The 23,777-nt window shown below is 33.5% G+C and overlaps 1 protein-coding gene and 1 long non-coding RNA gene across 18 annotated transcripts in view; one reads left to right on the top strand and one right to left on the bottom strand.

Annotated features, from left to right (window-relative positions):
• The window catches only part of LOC146998813 (uncharacterized), a 940,238-nt gene that overhangs the window by 679,812 nt on the left and 236,649 nt on the right, over nucleotides 1-23,777 (top strand). For 3 of the 15 annotated variants that reach the window (XM_085811704.1, XM_085811700.1, XM_085811694.1), the window contains one exon: nucleotides 14,417-14,479. The exons of the other annotated variants lie outside the window; for them this stretch is intronic. In XM_085811704.1, coding sequence (XP_085667830.1) covers nucleotides 14,417-14,479 — 63 coding nt within the window. The remainder of the gene's footprint in view (nucleotides 1-14,416; nucleotides 14,480-23,777) is intronic. 15 annotated transcript variants of the gene reach the window in all.
• Nucleotides 1-23,777, bottom strand: part of LOC146998814 (uncharacterized) — an 82,090-nt gene that overhangs the window by 36,461 nt on the left and 21,852 nt on the right. Inside the window, exon 3 of one of the 3 annotated variants that reach the window (XR_015039735.1) lies at nucleotides 21,571-22,634. The exons of the other annotated variants lie outside the window; for them this stretch is intronic. This is a non-coding gene — a long non-coding RNA (uncharacterized LOC146998814). Of the gene's footprint in view, nucleotides 1-21,570; nucleotides 22,635-23,777 lie in introns of those variants that run through there. 3 annotated transcript variants of the gene reach the window in all.

Genomic DNA, 23,777 nt, shown 5'->3' with positions numbered 1-23,777 from the left:
TTTTAAAGGTTCATGTCGTAACAAGCAAACCTTTTCTTTATGTTTGAACGTAAAGAGCTCTTTGTCCCCGCTAAGGTCTTTGAAATATTAAATTATAAACTGTTAGCTAAAAGTTGATTACGTTCGATTAGTAATTTACTTAAATAAGTGATTAGACAGAAATTATAATTATTTAATCGTCCATGTATGAACTTTTTAAAAGTCGCACAACATATTAAGCAGCAAGTTTTCTGTTTATGCTTCAACCTAAGACAGACAGAAGTCTTTCTTCCCGCAGGGTGTTGATTTTGATTGATGTATTGAGATTACGGTAAAGCACACTAGAGCTATCTGCCTAAGGAAAGGGATGCATTTGTGGAGGTCTTTCTAAGGGAAACTGGCTCGTATACACATTACACGTGCGGAAAACCACGAGAATGTGCATGCGGCTAGAGGATTCGAACCTCGCCCGAACTGCCAGTGTTCAGCAACTTTTACCGCTCGGCCGCTAGTGGGCCTCTCCTCGCAGGTCGAAAGATCAAGCTTAGAGCGAACAAAGGGAAATTCTGTGTGAGAGAAAGCTAATTGTGCAGCATTTTAATACAGAATTTTTTAAAGACCAGATAAAATACTGCATTAAAAAATGTTTGATTGGAATGTATTAATTTCTTCTCATTCAAGGCGATTACACTTAATTAACCATTCACTTTTTGTTGGGAATTAACAGAAATATTTCGAAAACTAGATCATTTGGGATACGGTTTATATGCTTTCACTATAAAGAATCAAATTGGAAAAAGGTTAAAAAATCGCGAAGAAAAGTCTCTTTTCTGTGTTATAAGGGCAAAAAAATATCTTTTACTTATATATGCTATTAAAGAAGTGTGTGTCTTAATACAGTGTAAATTGATGGTTTAAAATTCATTTTATCTGGTAGTATCATTTAACTTTTACAGTGAGTGTTATTTTATCCTACGAGTATCACCCATAAGGAAGGTTTCTTTCTAGCAAGTTGTAAAAAAAGTCGATTGCAAAATTTGTGTCGTATTTTTAACTGCCTACCTTCAAAGTGAAAATCTGATCTTTTGCTTTTGTTTATTATTTGAAAGAAAATTACTAAGTAGTAGCATTATTTTCAAATAATAATTGTGAGGGAAAAAATCAAATAAATATAAATAAAAAAAATTTTGAAAGCATTCAGATTTTACATTACGCCCAAAGGGGCGCTTTTTTAACATTTTGTATGTTACCTTTACTTATTAAATATCATGTTCTTCGCATTTAAACCATAAAATTCAGTTCGTCAGCAATATTGCAAAATAATGTTAAACGGGGCATAGCTTTAGAATTTCCAATACACAGTCTCGCGCTCTGGAGATAAAAATGATTTTTCCTTACAGTCTTGCCGTTGTTCGCTTTGAAATCGTGGAGTTTGTTAATAAAAAATTTGTTAAAGTTTTACAAAATATAAAATCGAGAATTAAACAAATTCTAAATTTCGGCTTCCAAATGCCCATATTTGGGTGGAAATGTTCAGTATTCAAAGTTTGATGACTCTAGGTATTGTTGTTTTATCACAATGCGAGAAACATACAGGGGTTGGACAAAAATATGGAAACACCTTTAAAAAAACATGTTTCTTTGCTTAATATGAGGTAGGAAACCCGTTGGCATCCAAAACAGCTTGCAGTCTTCTCGGAATGGATAAATACAGTTCCTGTATGTTTGCCAAGGGAATATTATACCATTCTTCCTGCAAAACGGTGGCAAGTTCAGGTAACGATGTTGGCGGTGGATAACGAGAACGCACTTTCCGTTCCAATGTAGACCACAAAGGTTCGATAATATTCAGGTCTGGTGACTGTGGTGGCCAGGGGAGATGGGACAACTCATCCTCGTGCTCAGAAAACCAGTCCTGGACAATGTGAGCTGTGTGAACAGGGGCTTTGTCATCTTGGAAGACACCATCACCATCGGGGAACAAAGTTTGTACCATGGGATGAACTTGATCGGCCAAAATGGTCACATAAGTCTTGGCAGTCATGTGCTCTGACACAGTTATCATGGGGCTAGCAGAGAACCACGATATGGCTGCCCAAACCATAACAGAACCCCTGCCATGTTTCACTCTTGGCAACAAGCAGTCTGTATTATAGGCTTGAGATGGCGTTCTTCAGACGTAAACTCGGCCAGAAGTGGGAAACAATGTGAAAGAAGACTCGTCAGACCATATTACTCGCTTCCACTGCTCTGTAGTCCAGGCTTTATGACTTAAACACCACCTTTTCCTGTTACGGGCATTAGCATCACTGATGAGTGGCTTCTCAATTGCAGCACGGCCAGCAATTCCCTGTTTATGAAGCTCCCTTCTAATTGTTTTGGTACTCACAGGGTTTAATAACACAACATTCATTTCAGCAGTAACTTTTGCAGCTGTGGTCTTCTTATTTTTCGTCACAGTTGCCCTTAATGATCGTCTGTCACGATCACTCAGGACACACTTTCGTCCGCGCTGTGATTTAGCAGATGATGTTTTTCCGCTTTTCAAATATGCGGAATAAATCTTTGATACAGTACCTCTTGAAACACTAAACACCTCGGCTACCTTGCTTACGGAAGCACCTACCATACGTGCTCCAACACTTTGCCCACGTTCGAAGTCTCTTAACTCTGACATAATGCAATGACAACCTCACATAACTGTACTCCGACAACAACTGAACTGTTTACCACATTTACGAAGTTGTATAGTGGCGTCAGTAGTCAAAAATGCCAGCGCCACCTACATATTTCATTAAAATCAATCTTTCTTTTCAAACGTGCATTTCACAAGGTGTTTCCATATTTTTGTCCATCCACTGTACATAACATTCATGCAGACTCTTCATTAAATATAACACAACGGGGCTCTAATATTCGGCGGCAACAATTTAAAAAGTGAACCGACATTTATAGTGAGCCAACGTAGAATGCTGAAACGAAATTAATAGTCCTTCTGGGCAAATCGCCTCTTTGGAAAAATAAAAATACAATTTATTACAATGATGGGAACGAAAAGCGGAATATTGGGACATTAATTTATTCAGAAATGCTTATAAGGTATTTCTCCCACTTCCCTAGCGTGCCTTCGTGGTGTAATGGTAGTACGCTGGGCCGGTATTCCAGAGGTCCGTGGTTCGATTCCAAGTGAAGGCGGTTGCATATTTTTCATCTTTTCTGCTTCTAATTAACCTAATGACTCTACAAGTGACACCCAAATTAAAAGGGTTGTGGATGAAGATTCTCCACACCCAGGATTTGGCGACTAGGTCCCCTAAAACCCTAGTCACCCTTTCAAAAAGGGGAGTATATAATGTATTTCTCCCACTTTCCTAGCGTTCTTCGGGTGTAGTGGTTCTGCACGTTGGGCCGGTATTCCAGAGGTCCGTGGTTCGATTCCCGGCGAAGGCGGTTGTTAATTTTTCATCTCTCTGGCTTCCAAAAAATCCTAATGATTCTACATGCTTTATTAATGTCGCTTTTAATTTAGATGATTTTGTAGAGTAAACCATTAGGCCAAATTTTGTCAAATGCGATGTCCAGGAAGCAGGCAACGAAACAAGATTTATTATTAAAAGCTTCTGCAATTTTTTTCTGCTAAAATTGAGAATTAGTTGTTGAATGTCCTTGACGAAAGCCGAATTGATTATTCTGAATGTTGGAGTGGGATCTGACCTTTCAGGTCAGGTCAGGTCAGGTCATAACGTTATACTTCAAGTTTTGTACTAATAAAAGTACATTACTTGACCTGTTATATTATCCATTAAAGGCCTTAGAAATGTATTGGTGCTTGTCTCATAGGGATGCATGTAACTAGTAAAATAGATTCCTGAATCACAGTGTTAATTCGAGATGTTGATTACAAAAGTGACATCTATGCCAGGGATGTAATTTCAATTTACTAACGTAAGTCAGAGGTGCTGGTCACGTGTGCTATTTCCGTGATGTTGATTGGCAGAGTCGAGAGATGCTCAAGATGACATATTTTGCTTTATATTAAAATAAATAATAGACTATTTACAAATCTGATGAATAGAATTGTATTCTAACATTATCAGTAAACTTAGAAAAATATCAGTATGATGATGCTGATGCATGATGATTAAAGAAAAATATAACTTGAGTATAGAGGTGTAGCTGCTAATCGGCCAATACAGTTGCAGATAAATAAGGTAATTCCTTCAATAAAAGTTCATTCAAGGTTCAAAAGAATTGAAGTATAGCAAAAATCTTGAGTAAATACTGAATAATAAAATAATAAAATACGATGATGAGTATATACATATGTTACCAACGAACATTGTGATGAATTGTCCTTGGTCTTTTGTACGGCTGTTCTATAATGTAATCGTAATTGCCCATGTTTTTGACGAGATTTGAGGGATGATTTTCGATTTTATTGTAGAATTTATAGACGGTCTTTAGTATTTCTTCGTTAGTTGTGTTAATTTTCATATGTCTATGTAGGACTTCATTTCTTACGAACCACGGAGCACCCAGCATGGTTCTTATGATTTTATTTTGCAATGTTTGCAGAGGCTTTCTGTTCGTGCGTGCTGCTGCTGCCCACTGGCGAACCGTAAAGCATTACAGGACTTATGAGTTGTAAATAGATAATTTTTTTTGTATTTATGCTCAGTTTCGAGTGTCTATTGATTATTGAATATACACTCATAAAAGCTTGCATAGTTTTGGCTTTGGTAGCTTGTGGATGAATTTTAAAATTAAGTTTGGAATCTAGGTTAATGCCAAGATATTTGACTGAGTTATCTGTATTGACCGGTTGATTATTAATGTACAGATGATCGCATACAGGTCTTCTATTAGTGCGTTTGAAGATGATATTAGTACTTTCCTGTGAATTAATTTTAGTCTTCCATTTTTGGAGTCAATCTTGGATATTATTAACAGCATTTTGCAATTTGTGTTGAGCATAGGTAAGGTTGATGGATGTAGAAAAGATAGCAGTACTATCAGCATACTGAGCTAACTCAGTACCTGGATAATTTGGGAAATCATTTATATAAATAATGTAGAGATAAGGAGCCAAATTTGCTCCCTGAGGGACGCCAGCATTAATTTTTCTTTTGTTTGAGTAGTCAGAGTTGATTCTAACTTGGAAGTATCTGTTTTGCAGATAATTGAAGATAATGATGATTAGAGCAGGAGGGAAATTGTAGGTAATAAGTTTGAATATAAGGCCAGTATGCCAAACTTTGTCAAATGCTTTTTCCACATCGAGGAAAAGAGCAGCTACTGTTTCCTTTTTATTAAAGGCTTCACCGATCTTTTCAACGATGCGGGAGACTTGGTGAGTGGTGGAGTAATTTTTCCTGAAGCCAAACTGATAAGGAGAAATTATGCTATTATCTTGAGCATATTGTTGCAATCTTTTTTGAATGATTTTTTCAAATAATTTGGAAATAGTAGGTAAAAGAGAAAATGGTGTAACTTGTGGTTAATTTTTTGTCCTTTCCAGGTTTTTTAATGACAATAATAGTAGCAATTTTCCAGACATTAGGGATGTAATTATTCCTCAGGCTGTCATTGAATAAGTTGACAAGAAAGATCATAGCTTTTTTAGGAAGATTCTGTATGGCAGTATTTGAAATTTTGTCATAACCGCTGGCTTTTTTAGGATTTAAATGCTTAATCAGATGGAATACTTCAGAGGGAGTGTTAGGAGGATTAGCTGTGCTCCTATTGGAATTAATAAAGTTATGAACTTGTTCTTTAATGTTGTTGTCTTCCGGATGCGAAAAGTTATTTTTGAATTGTTCTTCATAGACATCTGCAAATTCATTGGCAATATCTACAGGATGATAAATAACTGTGTTGTTGTTCTCAATAGGTCCAATTTTCTGGTTGGTATTTCTTAGTTTTCTGGCTAATTTTCAAACAGAATGATCTGTATGAGATAAGTTTTCTACAGAGTCGTTCCAGCTGTCTTTTTTAAATTCAAAGATAGAATGATCTGTATGAGATAAGTTTTCTACAGAGTCGTTCCAGCTGTCTTTTTTAAATTCAAAGCATAATTTTTTGACTGTGTAGTCACATCTTTTATAATTATTATGATCTCTCTGGTCTCTAGTTCTCTGCCAGATCTTCCTTAATCTGTTCTTGTTTCTAATTTCTTCTACAATATTGATAGGAAGGGAGTAGTCTTTTTTGGATGAATTTCTAGTTGCTTTATTGATGGCATCCAGAATTTTATTGTTAAATTTAGTAGTTGCTTCTTCTATTAAGTCTGGAGTAGTCATTTTAGCTGCAGCAGAGATATTGTTGTATAAGATATTAAACTAGTATATTTAAAGTCAGTCGAGTTTACTTGAGTAGGCTGTGGGGGCATATAATGCTTAATATTATTCAAAATGAACATAATGGGATTATGATCAGAGTCCAGGTCTGTGATATTGATAAGGTCTGGAATTTGAGGGATATTGCAGGTAATAAGTATGTCTATAACATAAGAGATGTGGTTATTATTAGCCGAAATGTGTGTTGGCTCTGTGGTAGCTAGAATATTGATAGGAGAGTTTTGCATATAATTATACAATCTAACTCCATTACTGTTAGTAAGTCTGGAGTGCCATGCTGGGTGTTTGCAATTTAGATCACCTGCAATGATGATAGGGTATCCCAAGTTGGAGATATAGTCAATTTCGGCAGTATTGATAATTTTTTGAGGTGGTTTGCGCACTGAAACAATTAGATATGGAGTATAATTATTGCTTTAGATTAGGCAGGCACAAGCTTCTATTGTAGAAAAATTTGGCAGAAGATATTCAGTATGTTTGACAGAATTTTTTACAATGATAGCTGTACCTCCTCCACTTTTGTGCATTTTATCATTTCTATAGACTCCATAATTTGCAACTTTGAATTTTTTATTGGGCTTGAGATGTTTCATTGAGTAACATCATATCTAGGTTGTTTTCAAACAAAAATTTAGTATTTTGTAAATGCTGCCTTAGTAAACCATCACAATTGTAGAAAATTATCTTGGTGTAGTTTAGTCTATTAAAATTTGAATAATTTTGGAAATTGTTTGTATTAGTCATTATTGATATTTTTGTAGATCCTGAGTGCTTCAAATCCTACAGTCATTTTGTCAGTGACAAATTTAGCATTACAGAAGTCATCATAAAGATCATATATTGAAGCCATGAAAGCTATGAATTTGTCTAGGTTTTCCCCTGTACGTCGTTCATGCCTGTTATTTATATTTTTTCTCGGGATTGTTCCTTTTTGGCATTAGAATTGGAATTTTTGATGGGATTTATTTTATTTTAAACTTCAGTTGCATATGAGTTAGTGTTTTCAGATTGGTTAGCAGTATCACGTGACCTGTCATAACTTTTTTGAGAGTTTTCTGAGGTAGCATTGCTTTGAATATTTTCCATTTCAGAATATTTAATATTTTTTTATTTCTTCATTGTGGTTATCGTTACTATTTAGATTTCCTGGTCTGCGTGGGCAAGAGATAGAGGATGCTAGGTGCGGTCCCAGGCATAGGATACACTTTGCATTATAATTTTGGGTGCACTTAAAAGAGCAGAGATGGGATCTGTGATTTTCAGCACATCTTACAAAGAACAGACACTATAGTACCATATGATTCTTGCCGCGCCTGATCACAGCGAGGTGTATTATGACACGCTCGCTGTGTATGATTGTATCGTTGACAGTTATAACACTGGGTAGGCCCAGGTTTAGATTTGTATTTAATAATGCGGACCCATAGTCTTATGATTTTTTCGAGGACTATGGGTCCGCATTATTAAATACAAATCTAAACCTGGGCCTACCCAGCGGTACAACTGTCAACGATACAATCATAGTGATAATTTTTCGCGTTTTCACTCTTCTCATTTAAAGCATAGTTGCTGCAGTGGACGATTTTTCACCAAATATAAACAAATATTTAACTTCTTTTCTCATGATTCACTCTTCCACACATGCAGATGCAACTTTTAAGTAATTTAAGGGGCGTTTTTTTAACATTTTGTGTGTTGCCTTTATTTATTAAATATCGTGTTCTTCGCACTTAAACCATAAAATTCAGTTCAACAGCAATATCCAAAATAATTTTAAAATCAGCATATTTTTAGAATTTCCAAAACACAGTCTCGTGTGCTGGAGTGTTTTTTTTTTTTTTTTTTTTTTTTTTTTTTTGTTGTTGTTGTTGTTGTTGCCAATTCTCGCTTTGAAATCGTTGAGTTTCTTAATCAAAAAACTCATAAATGTTTTACAAAATATGAAACAGATAATAAAGCAAATTCCAGATTCCCAATTTGGGCTTCCAGTTGCCTATATTCGGATGGAGACGTGCGTTATTCAAAATTGGATGGCACTACGTACCGTTGTTTTATCACAATGCGAGAAACAAGCATACATTTATGCAGATTCTTCACTATTTAATTTCTTTAAATATAATACAGGGCTCTAATATTTGGTGGGAACAATATAAAAAGTGATTCGCCGTTTATAGTGAATAAACGCAAAATATAAAAACGAAACTAACAACCCTTCTTGGCTAACGCCCTTTGGGCTAAAAATGTGTTTATCTGTAGGAATAAGCGCGTTTGAATAGAGTAAGTAAAAAAAAAAATAAAAATAAAGTTCAGATTTTAATGATTGTCCAGATGGACCATTTTAAAGTTAATATTTTTTAACAGTAGGAATTATCGATCGAGATGTCCATGGATAACATGGGGACGTTATGTATCTTCTCTATATTTAAAAAATGACAAGGTGTGGAAAGTAATTCTATAAAAGTACTGAATGTTTTTTATTATATATATCATGAACGAAATATGCTTATTTTTTTAAATAAGTCGGATTAAAAAGGGAGGAAAATAATATTTCTCTTAAACAGTTTAGTTTGTTCATGAATAATAGATAGATTAAATATGAAATAAGAATGTCACGTTTGCGAACGGGAACTGACTCGAAATAAATAGAAACGACGCAAAATCTCTTTTCGAGACCAATAGCCCTTTTAAGTAAAAAAAGAGAAAGGTAACTGGGTACAGGACATTTAGTAATTAAAAATTCAACTATTATTAAAAAAAATGTTTTTTGTAGGTAATACTGTATTAAATCTTTTACGATGAAATTGATAAAACTAATAAAGGATGAAATTAAATAAAACTAATAAAGGAATTAGTTATTTTGTGTATTTAAGTATTTTGTTTATTTTATTTATTTTATCGTTGGAAAATTAAAGTTAAAAATGTCTTGGAACATTGCGGTAATAGGTATGAGAAAGAACCAGTTCTGATAGGCTTTTCTTGTAAAACAGCTGGAAGAATTTTAAACTTTTGAAAATATAAGGTTCTAGTTTTTCTTTGTTAAAATGCGTCGAAAAAATTCTGAGATATTTTTTTGACGAGAGAAAATATACAACTTGCTTTTTATAATCGTGGAAAATTGAAGAGAAAAATAAGTGTAAAGTAAGCGTGCATGAAATCTACTAATTCAAAATATTTACTTCGAAATACAGCAGAAATTTTTTTTAAAAAAATAAATTGCGAACAAAGCGTCCAAGGCATTTCAATAGCCGTGGAAGCTGGATCATTAAAAATAATATTAGTAATCTTTTAAAACGATAGCAGTTAAACTGAACGAATATTTAGAAAATCCGCTAATTAAGAAACCGTTGGGCCTATTTTAAGAAAAAATAATTTTCATGACCAAATAACTTGAAATAACCATTTCTCGTTGAAGCGAATTGAAAGGCAAATTTACACTTCGTTAAGATGTTTTGAAAACCTTCAAGGTTCTTCGTATTCAGTCAAATTGTAGGATTTTATGGTAAAATTAACCGGTTATGATTTGAAATTTTACTATTAATCTTTATCAAAATGAAACTTGATGATTATTTAAGTTGATGTTTTGAATGTTTCAGAATTAGAGCTCGCTTACAGTTACATATTATCGCCAGCTCTGCCAGAATTTAATCCGGCTTTAGATATTTTGCTAGCCGACTTTTGAAAAAGCGCGCCGTTATTTACTTAAGTAAACTATTTTGTGTGTAGTATCAGCCTTCTTTACTTGAATTTAAACGCTCAGTTCTATGTTATTTTAAGTACCGGAGGTGGTAGAGTTTCATCTGTACACAAGCAGTGCCTCCTGTTAATTTCAACAGTTCAATAAAAACGTTATTGCCTTAAAAAAAAAGAACTTTAAAAAAGACCTTTTTAAGAAACCTTAAAAAAATTTCTGTCATTTGAATTCAAGCTGGAGCGATAACTTATTGTCATTATAATAGGATCTGGGATAGGTCTTACAAGTTTGTTATTGTCTTACAAGTGAAGCTTTTCACATTGAGTTAACATAAGCTTCTATGTAAGTAAAACCCTATGATATTTGTAGGTAAAAATGAAGTCAGCATTTTTGGGAGTGATAGAAATCGAATGGTGTGAGGTATGGAAAAAAAACCCCATATTGAACTTCAAATGAAAATTTTACATTTATAAGGTATTTCTTCCGCCTTCCTAGCGTGCCTTCGTGGTGTAGTGGTTCTGCACGCTGGGCCGGTATTCCAGACGTCTGTGGTTCGATTCGAAGCTTTATTATTTATCATTTATACTTTTATTATTTTTGAAACTCGGACGCTTCCAAACATATGAATTTATAATATCATATTTAATCTATCTATAATTCAGTAAAAACAAATACAAACTTAAAATTTTAGATTCTAAGCTGTCAAGACAGCTTCTGTACACAAAAGTACTCGCTGTTATACACTAATGTCCATAAATTAAGGATAATGCAAAATCAGGCAAAGGAAAAGTTAGAAGCAAAACAAATTTGACTTATTTGTAAAGCTTATTTATTAAACAAAAGTAAAGAGCAAAAACAGATGCTATATGTTTGATATTATTAAAAAAATTAGCGATTTTTTTTCTCCCTGGAGCAAATTACCAAAAAAAAAAAAAAAAAAAAAAAAAAAAAAAAAAAAAAAAAAAAAAACTTATTTACAAAAAACCAATATTACATGGTTGGTTTGATTGTTAATACATTGTATGTCTCCCAGACGATGCAATACAGTCCGTACAACGCCTAGGCATCTGAGTATCTATCAAATTATCGATCTGATCTTGGGGGATATTACATCACTCAAAAAGCAATGCACTCCGAAGTTCCGGTAGACATGTAGAAGGAGGTTGACGGGCTGCAACTCGTCGGCCAAGCATGTCCCACACGTGTTCTACTGGTTCAAGTCTGGTGAGAATGCTGGCCAGTCTGTACGGGTGATATCCTCCGATTGAAGGCATTCGCTTACGATATTTGCACGGTGAGGACTGGCGTTGTCATCCATAAACAAATTGTGTGCCCATGGCACCCCGAAACAAATGTACATGTTGTTCCAGAATGACGTCCCGATAGATATGGCTTGTCATGATTCCAATTTGAACATGAAGGTCAGTTCTGGAACCCAGAATAATTCCACCCCAAACGAGCACTCCTACACCACCGTAACGGTGTCGTTCAATGATGCTTTCTTGGTGGTAACGAATACCTGGAGCTCTCCATATGAAAGTCCGGCGAGAATCAGACTGCAAGCTAAACCTGGACTCGTCGGAAAACATCACACAAGCCCACTGTTGCGGTGTCCACAGTGCATGCTCTCTACTCCAGGCTAACCGCAGGCGACAGTGAGTTGCAGTAAGTGGAACGCATCTGACAGGTCTACGAACATATAAACCAATCTGCCCTAAGCGTCTGTACACGGTCTGCCTTGAAATTGTCGTACCAGTGGCTGAAGAGAGCTGACGAGGCAGGTCTCAGGCTGTGCTCCACCTGTTTGTTTTGGCAGTAACTGCCAAATACCGGTCCTTATTCGGCGCTGTAACTCTGGGGCGACCTGTGCTGTAACGTCTACTCACATTACCATCATCTCCAGTATCGGAAATTGTGTTTGACATAATCGAAAGTTCCAACTTACTTTTATTAAATTGCTCTAATAGTCTAAAAGAAAATAATAAGCCGTATCCAATTAGAAGATTAAGGAACAACACAATCTGCAACATTAACTGAAATAGATTATTTTAGCTTAGCTTATACCGTCCGTTATACATTAAACGCGCATGCGTAAACGTATTATGCATATGCGTAAACGCATGCGCGGAAAATTTGTAGCTTTGAGGTCCGGATTATAGATCATTCCGGATTATGGATGTCCGGATTAAAGACTTTTGACTGCACTTTCTTCAATACATAACCCGAACAAAGAATCGAAATTGGAATTTATCTTTGTCTCGAACACTTTAAACTTATTCTTCAGCACTTCCAAATCACTTCTTTGGATATTTTTGTCGGCAACGTTTTGTTTTAACTTTGTTTTCAATGTATGTTTTTTCGCTGATATCTCCTTTAGTGACCTTTTAATTACCAAAAGTCAATAAACAAATAAAGAGCTTCAGAAAGAGGGATGGTACTTACTTTTTTGTTTCTACAGAACTTCAATCTGAAAGTATCCTATGTAATTCTTCATTTCACAAAACCGAAAGTAATATCACAGTCTCATAAACTTCATTAGCTGTTCCGGCTCTGACCGCCTAAACAATTAATTAAACAACGTTGAACAATTTAATTAATTGTAACAAATTGCCTCAGGCTCTTTTATAAGTATTAGTTTATGTTTTATAAAAATTTAGCAAATTTTTGATTAAGAAACATATTTTTAAGGCAAGCAGTGTAATTAATAAAACATTTGTATTTTAAGTGTGCAAGACAGTCTGTCTGAAATTGTAGCTTTTAAATACTTTTAGTCCAAAGTAGCATTAGCCCAAACATCTAATGATTGTCTGTAAATGAAAAAAATTGCCCGTTTGGACCTAATTTTTATCCTATAAAATCTGAGATTGTTTTCATTATTTATTTGAGGGGTACTGAACCCAAGGTTTGCATAACTTTTCAACCACAAGGTTTGTGCTTACATTACTTTCTTATTTTTTATAAAAAGTTTTAGAAAAGTATTTAAAATAAATGGATCTTATATCGAGTTAAAGAAAGTGCTTACGGATTGTATTTTTTAAATAAGCTAATTATCTTTAAGATAAATGCTATTATTTTTTTATGATGACAATAATAGGAAAATAAGGGGAATAAAGTCTCCTGAATATTTCTTTTTGCAGAGTTATTTATATTAAAATAAATTTCATAATCCTTAATTTTATTTGCATGAATTTCACATATTTCATAAAAAAAACAGATGCATATTTGTATCCTATAAAATAATTTGTTAAAATTCTACAGGATATTTGAGTGGGCTTCCCAGACACTGTTATTTCATAAAATAACAAGCAAATATTTATATTGTATACATCAATGCCTTTAAAGATTACGTTATTTCATGTAATTGTAAGATACCTATTTAAGTATTTATTCCATGCTAAAAGAAATTATTTGTAAATTAGGTGATATTAATTTCTTTAAAAGTAATTCATGGGTTCAGTGCAAATTGCATTTTATTTTATAGAAGAAATTTTGTTTCACAAACTTTTTGCATACACAAAGCTTTCGGTCGAAGGCTTCTTAGTATTTTTCGGTTTCGGCACGAAAATCGCCTACAGGTCGGCAGATAGTGTGGCTGGATACGAGGTTTTTATTTATGAACCTCGCGCTGTAACATCTTTCTCTATTGATTGCTATTTCCCTACTGCCAGTTGCCGCATTCATTCGAAACCATTTCGTATTTATCAAAATCTGACAAGAATATTCTGCGTGTCGTGATTTGGAAAGCCATCTTTCAATACGAAATAATCTGTAGATACACCTAGAAGATTAAAGGTGCCATTTAGTTGTTGAGTTATCGATGAAATGGTTTCATTTCATGGTTCTTGGACTATAGTTTAAGCCTAATTTTCTATCACGAATGAGGCCCACCAGCGGCCGAGCGGTGGAGTCGCCGAACGCTGGTAGTCGGTCCGAGGTTCGAATCCCAGGAACGGGCTGGGCGTTTTCGTGGTTTTCCCCATGTGTAACGTGTATACAAGCCAGTTTCCCTTAGAAAGTGCTCCACAAAGGCACAGGCAGATAGCCCTTGAGGCTTTGTCATAATCACACACAATCATGAATGATGCCTTTTCTTTGTCAAAATTTTATTGCAAATTTTTCATCTCTGGCAATTTCTAAATAGATAGATTCGATGCACTTTTAAAAAGTTTAAAAAGTATACCAGTATTTCAGTGGTAAATTAAAATTTAGAGCTATCTAAATTTATGTGCAGTCATAATTCACTTGCATTTAGAAGTATCTAAATTTATGTGATGTCAGTTTATGATTTAAATGGATGTGTGTGCCAAGTTTGGTGCTTTTATGCATGTACTGTCACTGTGGTTTATTATGGTCTCGGTAATAAAATTGTACCTATTTTTGTTTATTATAGGAATGCGAAGCGCCCAAGAAGAGGATGTGAGCAAACAAGCCCTGTGGATGTGGAGGCTGAGAGGTAAGATACCAATTTTTTCTCTTGGCTTCTTTTTTTTTTGTTATTGTTGCTTCTTTGTCTTTGAGTATGGTAGTAAAGTCATGCTGCGATAATGATGTTAATGTCACACTGCGACTTTTGTATAACTTCACAAAGTGACATAAATTTAATTGCTTTAAAGCAGCGGTTCTCAACCTTTTGACTAACACATACCATCTAAACAAAAATTTAAAAACCTTAGTACAACCAGTATAATTATTGTACATTTTATAATACTTATTCAGTTTCTCAATATAAATAGAAAAAATAAATGTTTTGCCATTTGCACAAGCTATTGGCTATCTGTATTAAATAGGCACACATAAAAAATATTAATTAAGAATTGGTTACCATTTTAATTATCAAAATTTAAGTTATATACTTAAATTTAGTGTAAAATTTGGGCCTGTTTAAGAGAGATCAATTTCTTTGTCTGGCCTTATTTCACTTAGCTTTAAGTGTGATCCACTTTTAATTTTAGTCTGTATTTATTTTTCAAATAAAACATGGAAGAAAATCCTTGTTCACACAAATAGGTTGTGCGAAAAGGCAATAAAAATTTAGCTTTATTTGAAATGCCTTTAAATTCTTTTTTTCGGTGTAGCCAAAAGTTGTTATTTATGAAATCTTCAGTGGAAGTGCAATCACAGGAATTTTCTAACAATTGTTCTTTTTTTTCTTCATAGAATTTTTGAACTTTGTTTCTTTGCCTACCACCTACTTTTTATCTTGTGTACCACCTGTTGAGAATTGCTGCTTTAAAGATCTGTGTGGGTGTCGCACAGTGTTACATTAGTTTAATCAGTATAATGACGCAATAGCAGTATTTCAGACATCTCCTCCAGTAAAACTGATAACAGCAGAAAAGCGTTTTATTGATCCAGTAAGAAGTTACTCTTCCAGTTATTAAAATCTTACTGGAATCTTTGGAATTTTTTAATTATTGAATATAGTCATCACAATCATATCAGATTTCCTCAGTGATTATTGTTATATCTCATTGTATTGAAATTATATAACAGATGCGTTTATGATTAATTTACATTTTTATGTAAAACTTTGCTCTCATAAATTGCTATAAAACTATATGCTCATAGTTTTTGTGTATCACTTTTATGTACTTGCGTGTATTGCTATAAAACATATGCTAATAGTTTTTGTGCAAATAAAACTTACATTTCTTCATTCAAATATTTAGTATAGCCAATAACTACAGTGAGCATAGTTATGTGAATGAAATTAAGCATATAAAACAATTTGTTTTCCAATAAATGTAAGAAAGTTTTAAATAGCAAATTTTCTAGTGTATAAGACGCACTTTTTTTCTTTGAAAATAAGTCGGGAAAAAAAGGAGGTGCATCTTGTATGTCGATACTCAGTTTTTGATTGCATTAATTTCTGGAAATTTCCTCTTTTTTTGGAGTTATGTGATTTTTTTCTTGTTTTCTTGCGATGTGTGGGAATATTACAGTTACGGAGAGCTTAGTAAATGTGCATCTGGCATGAAAACTGCAATTTTTGCGAACGACTTTTAAGTGTGGGAAATTTCAACTGTTTGGTGTTTCTTAAGTTTGTTGGCAAATTATGGTTCAAAAACAATGTTGAAATTGCTGTAACAAAGCATGCAAGCTGGATGCAGGCTTCAAATTTTGAGGTTACACCATCAAGAAGAAGGGGAAGGCCTAACATTTGGAAAGTTTGTGAATGGGTCAAAGCATCTTGGGATGCTGTGAAAACAGAGGCAGAGGTTAAATCATGTATGAAGTGTGGCATTATTAATACACTGGATGGTACAGAGGACAATCTGTTGTATGAGGACTCGAATGCTGATTTAGGAGAGGTTTCAAGTGACTTTTCATTTAGCTATGGTGATGAGTGTTTAGGTTTTGATGAAGAAAATTAAAAGCTCTTCCCCAGATGAATTGTGGGTATAAAGTATTACTTTGTATTTATATTTAAAATACTGTAAATTCATTATAATGAAATGTGTATAAAAAAAGGGGGATGTGCCTTATGCGCCTGCAAATACGGTAATAAAGATATAAAAATATCCATTCACTTAAGAGAAACTTAAATTCATTTCCTGCAAAAATTTTAAAAGATCCTTTTAATATATTTAATGCAGCCTTTTCTTAATTAATAAGAAGTTAATATTGTTAATAACATATTTTATTTATATCGGCAATTCTGTCAATGTATACATGTTTTTCGAATGGCCTTTCATCGAATTTTACAAAATATGACTCGTATTCATAATATAAGTTTACAATGTCTCCTTCAGCCTCATGAAATTAAACAAAATATGCATTATTATTATAAAAAATTATAATGCTATTATATGCATTGAGATGAGCAGTGACTGGCAAGAGTTTTAAAGCTATTTATTAAATTTTAAATTACTTTAAAATTGAAAGAAAGCTCCAAATTTTTAAATAGGTACTAAACATTTTGATGATTGTTTGATTTACTATTTTGAAGCTTTATTATTTATCATTTATACTTTTATTATTTTTGAAACTCGGACGCTTCCAAACATATGAATTTATAATACTTACAATTCAGTAAAAACAAATACAAACTTAAAATTTTAGATTCTAAGCTTTCAATACAGCTTCTGTACACAAAAGTACTCGCTGTTATACACTCATGTCCATAAATTAAGGATAATGCAAAATCAGGCAAAGGAAAAGTTAGAAGCAAAACAAATTTGACTTATTTGTAAAGCTTATTTATTAAACAAAAGGTAAAGAGCAAAAACAGATGCTATATGTTTGATATTATTAAAAAAATTAGCGATTTTTTTTCTCCCTGGAGCAAATTACCAAAAAAAAAAAAAAAAAAAAAACTTATTTACAAAAAACCAATATTACATGGTTGGTTTGATTGTTAATACATTGTATGTCTCCCAGACGATGCAATACAGTCCGTACAACGCCTAGGCATCTGAGTATCAAATTATCGATCTGATCTTGGGGGATATTACATCACTCAAAAAGCAATGCACTCCGAAGTTCCGGTAGACATGTAGAAGGAGGTTGACGGGCTGCAACTCGTCGGCCAAGCATGTCCCACACGTGTTCTACTGGTTCAAGTCTGGTGAGAATGCTGGCCAGTCTGTACGGGTGATATCCTCTGATTGAAGGCATTCGCTTACGATATTTGCACGGTGAGGACTGGCGTTGTCATCCATAAACAAATTGTGTGCCCATGGCACCCCGAAACAAATGTACATGTTGTTCCAGAATGACGTCCCGATAGATATGGCTTGTCATGATTCCAATTTGAACATGAAGGTCAGTTCTGGAACCCAGAATAATTCCACCCCAAACGAGCACTCCTACACCACCGTAACGGTGTCGTTCAATGATGCTTTCTTGGTGGTAACAAATACCTGGAGCTCTCCATATGAAAGTCCGGCGAGAATCAGACTGCAAGCTAAACCTGGACTCGTCGGAAAACATCACACAAGCCCACTGTTGCGGTGTCCACAGTGCATGCTCTCTACTCCAGGCTAACCGCAGGCGACAGTGAGTTGCAGTAAGTGGAACGCATCTGACAGGTCTACGAACATATAAACCAATCTGCCCTAAGCGTCTGTACACGGTCTGCCTTGAAATTGCCGTACCAGTGGCTGAAGAGAGCTGACGAGGCAGGTCTCAGGCTGTGCTCCACCTGTTTGTTTTGGCAGTAACTGCCAAATACCGGTCCTTATTCGGCGCTGTAACTCTGGGGCGACCTGTGCTGTAACGTCTACTCACATTACCATCATCTGGGAATCGTTGCCAAAGCCTGGAGATGACACTCTGGGCAATTCCAAGTTTGTCTGATACTTCCAGTTGGGTACGCCCACATTCCAGACGGCCGATAATTCTACCACGTAAAAAATCATCCAAATGCGTCCTTTGTCGGTTATTGCACTGAAATGCTTATAAAGCCCCTGTGAACTATTTGGTTATTGCACTGAAATGCTTATAAAGTGCCTGCAAACAATTTTACTTCTTTGCCTGTATTCGTTATATATCACTTTCTTACATTCTCGTCATTGTGAAGTACCATCGGTGTCATCTGGTTACTTCCTAAAATTTGCGTATGATTCTTGAAGATGTGTGTAGTGATATTACAGGTGATATTTTAGTATATTTTAGAGTTCGATTTCCGCGTGACTCCGAATTATCTTTAATTTATGGACATGAGTGTAGTAGCAACTTTGTTGCAGCATATTTTGGGTGCCCCCATGCTGCACAGACACTATACATTTACCACCCACCAACCTTTTTGAGATTAACTGTTATAGTAGCACCTTTCTTTTCAATTGTTGCAGGGAGATGAGTTTGCACTATCTCTAAAAAATACATTAAATGGAAAATTTACTTGTGAATTTTTAATTATAATTACTGCATATTTAAACAGAAAGTCAATTAATTAAAAACCATAACATTTTTGCGATGCAACTATCACACAGAGGACGAGTCCAAGGATTTTCAAGTTCTCTTTCCCTACGATCAGCTTCTTGAAAGAACTTTTCGGCTTGCAGCATATTTTGGGTGCCCCCATGATGCACAGACACTATGCATTTACAACCCCCGAACCTTTTTCGAGATTCGAACCCGAGTGCTTTGGTACGGCAGTCGGCCTGATCGAGCGGTAAAATATAATGTAAAAGAACAAAGCTTTACTTAATTCAGCTCAATTACTGACAAATGGATAGATAACAAACTAAGTAACAATACATCATAAAAATTAAATAGCAGAACAAATGAGGATTAAACATCATTTTAAGAATTAAAAAAAGTTAGACATTTTAAATAACATTTTAAACATTTGCGATCAGATAAAACTGCTATTTTATGTTGTTTTCTAATTCATTTAAAGTCTTCTTGACATAACAGGTTCATACACTAAATATATTACTCTTCCTTCATGCATTGGGATATCTTTCCAGATGCTAATATCTACCTGTTTTATTTCTTCTGGGATGGTCACATATGCATTTAGTAGCACTATGCACTATTCATGGAAGTCTGGTCTTATTTTATTCGATTTTTTGAATAATTAAGATTTGACTCAGGCTGAGAGCTACGGGTGCTGGGTGTGACTTAATTTGGCAGATTTCATATTATACGTAATGTAAGTTATCAAGATATTTTGTAAATGATGATGTACATAAAAATATATTTATAAATGTTGACTTATGTAAAATAACCTATGATAACTTCAGGGATTTAAATGCCCCCCTTTTTTTTTCACTTACCCAACTGTACTCTTCGGCTAGCGTGTCCGACATCACTTCAAAATATTTGTTACGATTACTATTAATATGTTTACGTTAGTCTCCTTTAACATTAATATGTTTCAATTCATTGACCTAAATAAATAAATATATAAATAAAAATTGACTTTAATCTATAAATGCATAACCAACAAGATTTCTTATTCTATCATTTAAGAAAATTATTTCAACTTCACAGAACACTCAAGAAATCTAACTTTCCTCAAAATAAAATGCAAATGTAATGGAAACTTATTTATAAAATCATAACGTTTTCATTGCTTTGAGTTCCATATTTGTATTTTAGTACATTTTATGCAGTTAGTTTTTATATAAAGAAAATAAGATAATACTGAAATAGAAAATTTCATTTAAGCAAAAACGTAACAGAAATTACTTTATAAAATGAAAATGTGTGCAAAAAGTAAACAAAATAAAATAAAAAAAAAAAAAACTATTAGGATTAATGTAAAATATTATTTTACAATACCACAGGAGCTATGTTGTTGAGAAACATTCTCTCTAAAAATTGAAGTTCTAATTCAGTTTTTAATTGGAATATATTTAATTCTGAATTTTTCGGTTGATTGCACAGTTAGGAGTTTTCAGCAACTCCACCTTTTCTTGCAATATTTGTAATCTACTTGATAAAGAATTTAAATTTTTTAAGATTAGATGTTGAAGTTCTGCGGAAGAGAAAAGGTCAGGGTATTACATATTTAATTCAGAAGTCAAACAACAAAAATCAGCGTTATATTTACAAAATTTTCACAGTAAACAGTCACTGTGAAAATTTTGTAAATATAACGCTGATTTTTGTTGTTTGACTTCTGAATTAGTATTTATTCGGCGTGTTATTGTGTCTTTATTACATAATTATTCTAAAAACCTGAAAACAGAACACTTTTAAAAAATTGACTATTGGCAAATTCAGAAAGTTACTGTTAAAAAATTTCCAGCTGCGGTAAGATAGATTTCCCACAAAGCAGGTTTAGGATTTGCTAGATTTGGCGAGAAATCACCCATTTGGCAACATCTTTCAGCGAAATTGGCAATATGCCGTAGACGGATGGAGAACCATTTAGAACGAGTTCTTACTGGTTTGACTTAGAATGTTCTCGAATGCATGCTAAAAGCTATATAAACCCTGCCTGTATGCGGAATAGCAGTAGTATCTCGAGTCTATCGAGTTGATTTTCAGTCTAGTATTGAGTTGATTGGGGAGTGCGTAGAGAGAGTCTCTTAATGTATCGCGAGTTAGTGCATCATCGAGTCTTATCTTGGAGTGTGTTGAGCTCCAAGAACGATTGAACTGAGTCAGAAGCTGTATTCTAGTGCTTATTGTGGAGTGCATCGCGAGTTGTAGCGTCGAGAATCTCGACAGTACGTCGAGTTCTGAGAAGACTGAACCTAGTCGGGAGCTGTACTCTAGCACTTTGCTGTGAAGCTGTCTTCACTGTTACAGCCTAAAGGCTCTGTTGCTGATTGTTTCAATGTGCTTGTCGCAGTTTTTGGACGACTGTAAACATGTTTTTGGAGATGTCCTGAATAATACTGGCAAATACATTGTGTGTTTATTAAGTGTCATCGTTAATCACTCCAAATTGCATGAACCTGTACAGGAATGCAACAGTACGAAACCTTTATTGGGTCTTTCTGATGAGCCTGCTTTTGGAGTATTAGTCCTCAGATTTGCAGTGAGGACTAGCTAAAACAGATGCAGAAAATTCTGGTTGAAAATATTTTCCTTGTGTGCACTCTGGTAGCAATGGCAAGCACAGCTCTGCTAGCTTTTTTACTATAGTACTACTTTTTTACTGTTTTTTACTTGTTTACTTTTTTTACTCATCTGAAGAATCGGAGAATTTAAATCGCTGGTTTTTTTTTTTTTTTTTTTTTTTTTTTTTTTTTTTTTTTGTTTCCGCACCAAATTCTGCACTTTTCGATGTCTGAAAACTTCATAGCCAACTTTAACTTTTCTATGCCTTTTTCACTGAAAATTTTAAATTTCCGTTATCACTCATAAACAATAATTTAACATAAAGCAAAAAGAATGAATTAAATAATCGTTTAATGTTAGATTAAACATCTAAATGTTCTAGCAGCATTTATTTGCTCATGTATAATTATCGAAATATTTGATGTAAAATTAAATTAACAGTCATGGCTACATTATTTTATAAAATTCTGCAAATTTCAGATATTTTGCAACAATTTATTCAATAAATAAATCAAATAGAATTTTTATGGTTTCGAATTGTAGGATTATACTATTTCATTATTTTTCCACTGCAAAATTAAGGTGACCGAATAGATTTTGAGAGCATCAAATTTGTATAAAAAAAATGCAGTTAAATGTTAAAGCAAATATATATTATATCTTGATATGATTGTTAATTTTTGAATTTTTTAATACATGCATTCCTATTTTTAAACAACTAGTCTGGTAATTAAAATAATGTTAAGATTCAAAAACCAAACTACCAACTCGTACTAATAATTTATGGATAAAAGTACTAAAAATGGAGATGTTACTATATTTTAAAAATATTTTGGTACTGATGTCATTCATAACAGCATTTTCCATGTTCTATTCAGCTTTCTAAATTATACAGTGAGAAAAATGAGCAACAAGAACACATAATTATAGAAAATATCATACTTGTCGATGCAAAAATTTAGAGACCCCGGTGAAATTGCCAAAGTTCTCAATAATCTGGGGCTTGATGTGATGCAATCATTTTGTTCAGTTTGATTCATTTTTTCATATTACATATGTCATTTATCCAAATCAGCCCAAAACCAAGAATTTGGCACCGTTTGTACACCTTCATCAAATTCAGCAATGTAAAAGAAACTCTTGAAAAGCTAAAATAATTATTTTAGGTATTTTAGGTAAATTTAAAATAGATCAAGTCTTAAAATAAATAAAAAAGCACTATTTCATTCAAAATATTTCAGGTTCAAAGCATAAGTTTAGAGAAGAACAATTTACAAATAGATTTGAGTTTTAATACAATTTATTCCTGTGTTCTTATTAAATACGCATTACTGTTCTTTTTTAATCGATACAGATTTAAGTTTTGGTAGAGGGATAATTTTTTTTTACTTTGGTGTAATAAAGGCGTTTCTTCGAAAACATAAATTGGAAGAAATATTCTTGATGAATACTTACAAAATAATCTCTCTCTCTCTTTATTTATTTATTTATTTATTTTTAAATCTTAAATGATCATAAACAGCGTTTTTGTTAAAAATGCTATCTGTAAAATTTTCTTTAGTAAACACCAGCAAAATGGAAACTGCCCTAACATAATTAGAATTTTATTTATTTTATTAATGTATGTATAATGATGTATCTAAGTATGAAATCAATTAAAAATCAGCTTGCCATTTAAAAAAAAGCCTTGCTTTTATCAATTAACCCAAGTACATTTAGAAACAAATTTAATTGGTTTAATTATTCAGAGACTACTTTTAAGGAATGACTATATAGAAAATATTTCATATGAAATAAAGTTGCAACACTTAACTAATAGGATCACGTTCATTATTCTTTGCAGAACTTTATTGACATAGCTAATTTTATCTGCATATACATGTTTATGAATTAAATGTATATTCAACTGAGTAAAAGGAAATAATTATTTAATTTAAATTTTGTATATTTTGCTCTTTAAACAACCTGTTATTAGTAGTATATTCTGAGGCAGGAAAGTGATGCTCTATTTTTATTGCATTGCATGATTATTTTCGTGTTATTTAAAAAAAACATTAGCAAGCCTTGTGAAAACATAATCGAGTATATTTAGTTATCAATTAAATAAATTACATCATCAATTAAATAAATTACACAGACATCAGAAGTATGCAACCTGATAATGTAATGAAAGTATGTAGCATTTATGAAAAATTGTGGCTCGAATTGAAAGAACAGGAAATTTCTACAAATATTCTCATATTTAGAGTTGATTTTGGACTGACATCACTTTCATGAATTATTAGTTTTTT

Source organism: Stegodyphus dumicola, chromosome 2 (assembly GCF_044657685.1).
Source record: "Stegodyphus dumicola isolate Sdum_Otavi_A_Nest chromosome 2, ASM4465768v1".
NCBI classification, from domain to species: Eukaryota; Metazoa; Arthropoda; class Arachnida; order Araneae; family Eresidae; genus Stegodyphus; species Stegodyphus dumicola.
The sequence above is the reverse complement of the archived record's forward strand: the minus strand, read 5'-3'. Positions and strand labels throughout refer to the sequence as shown.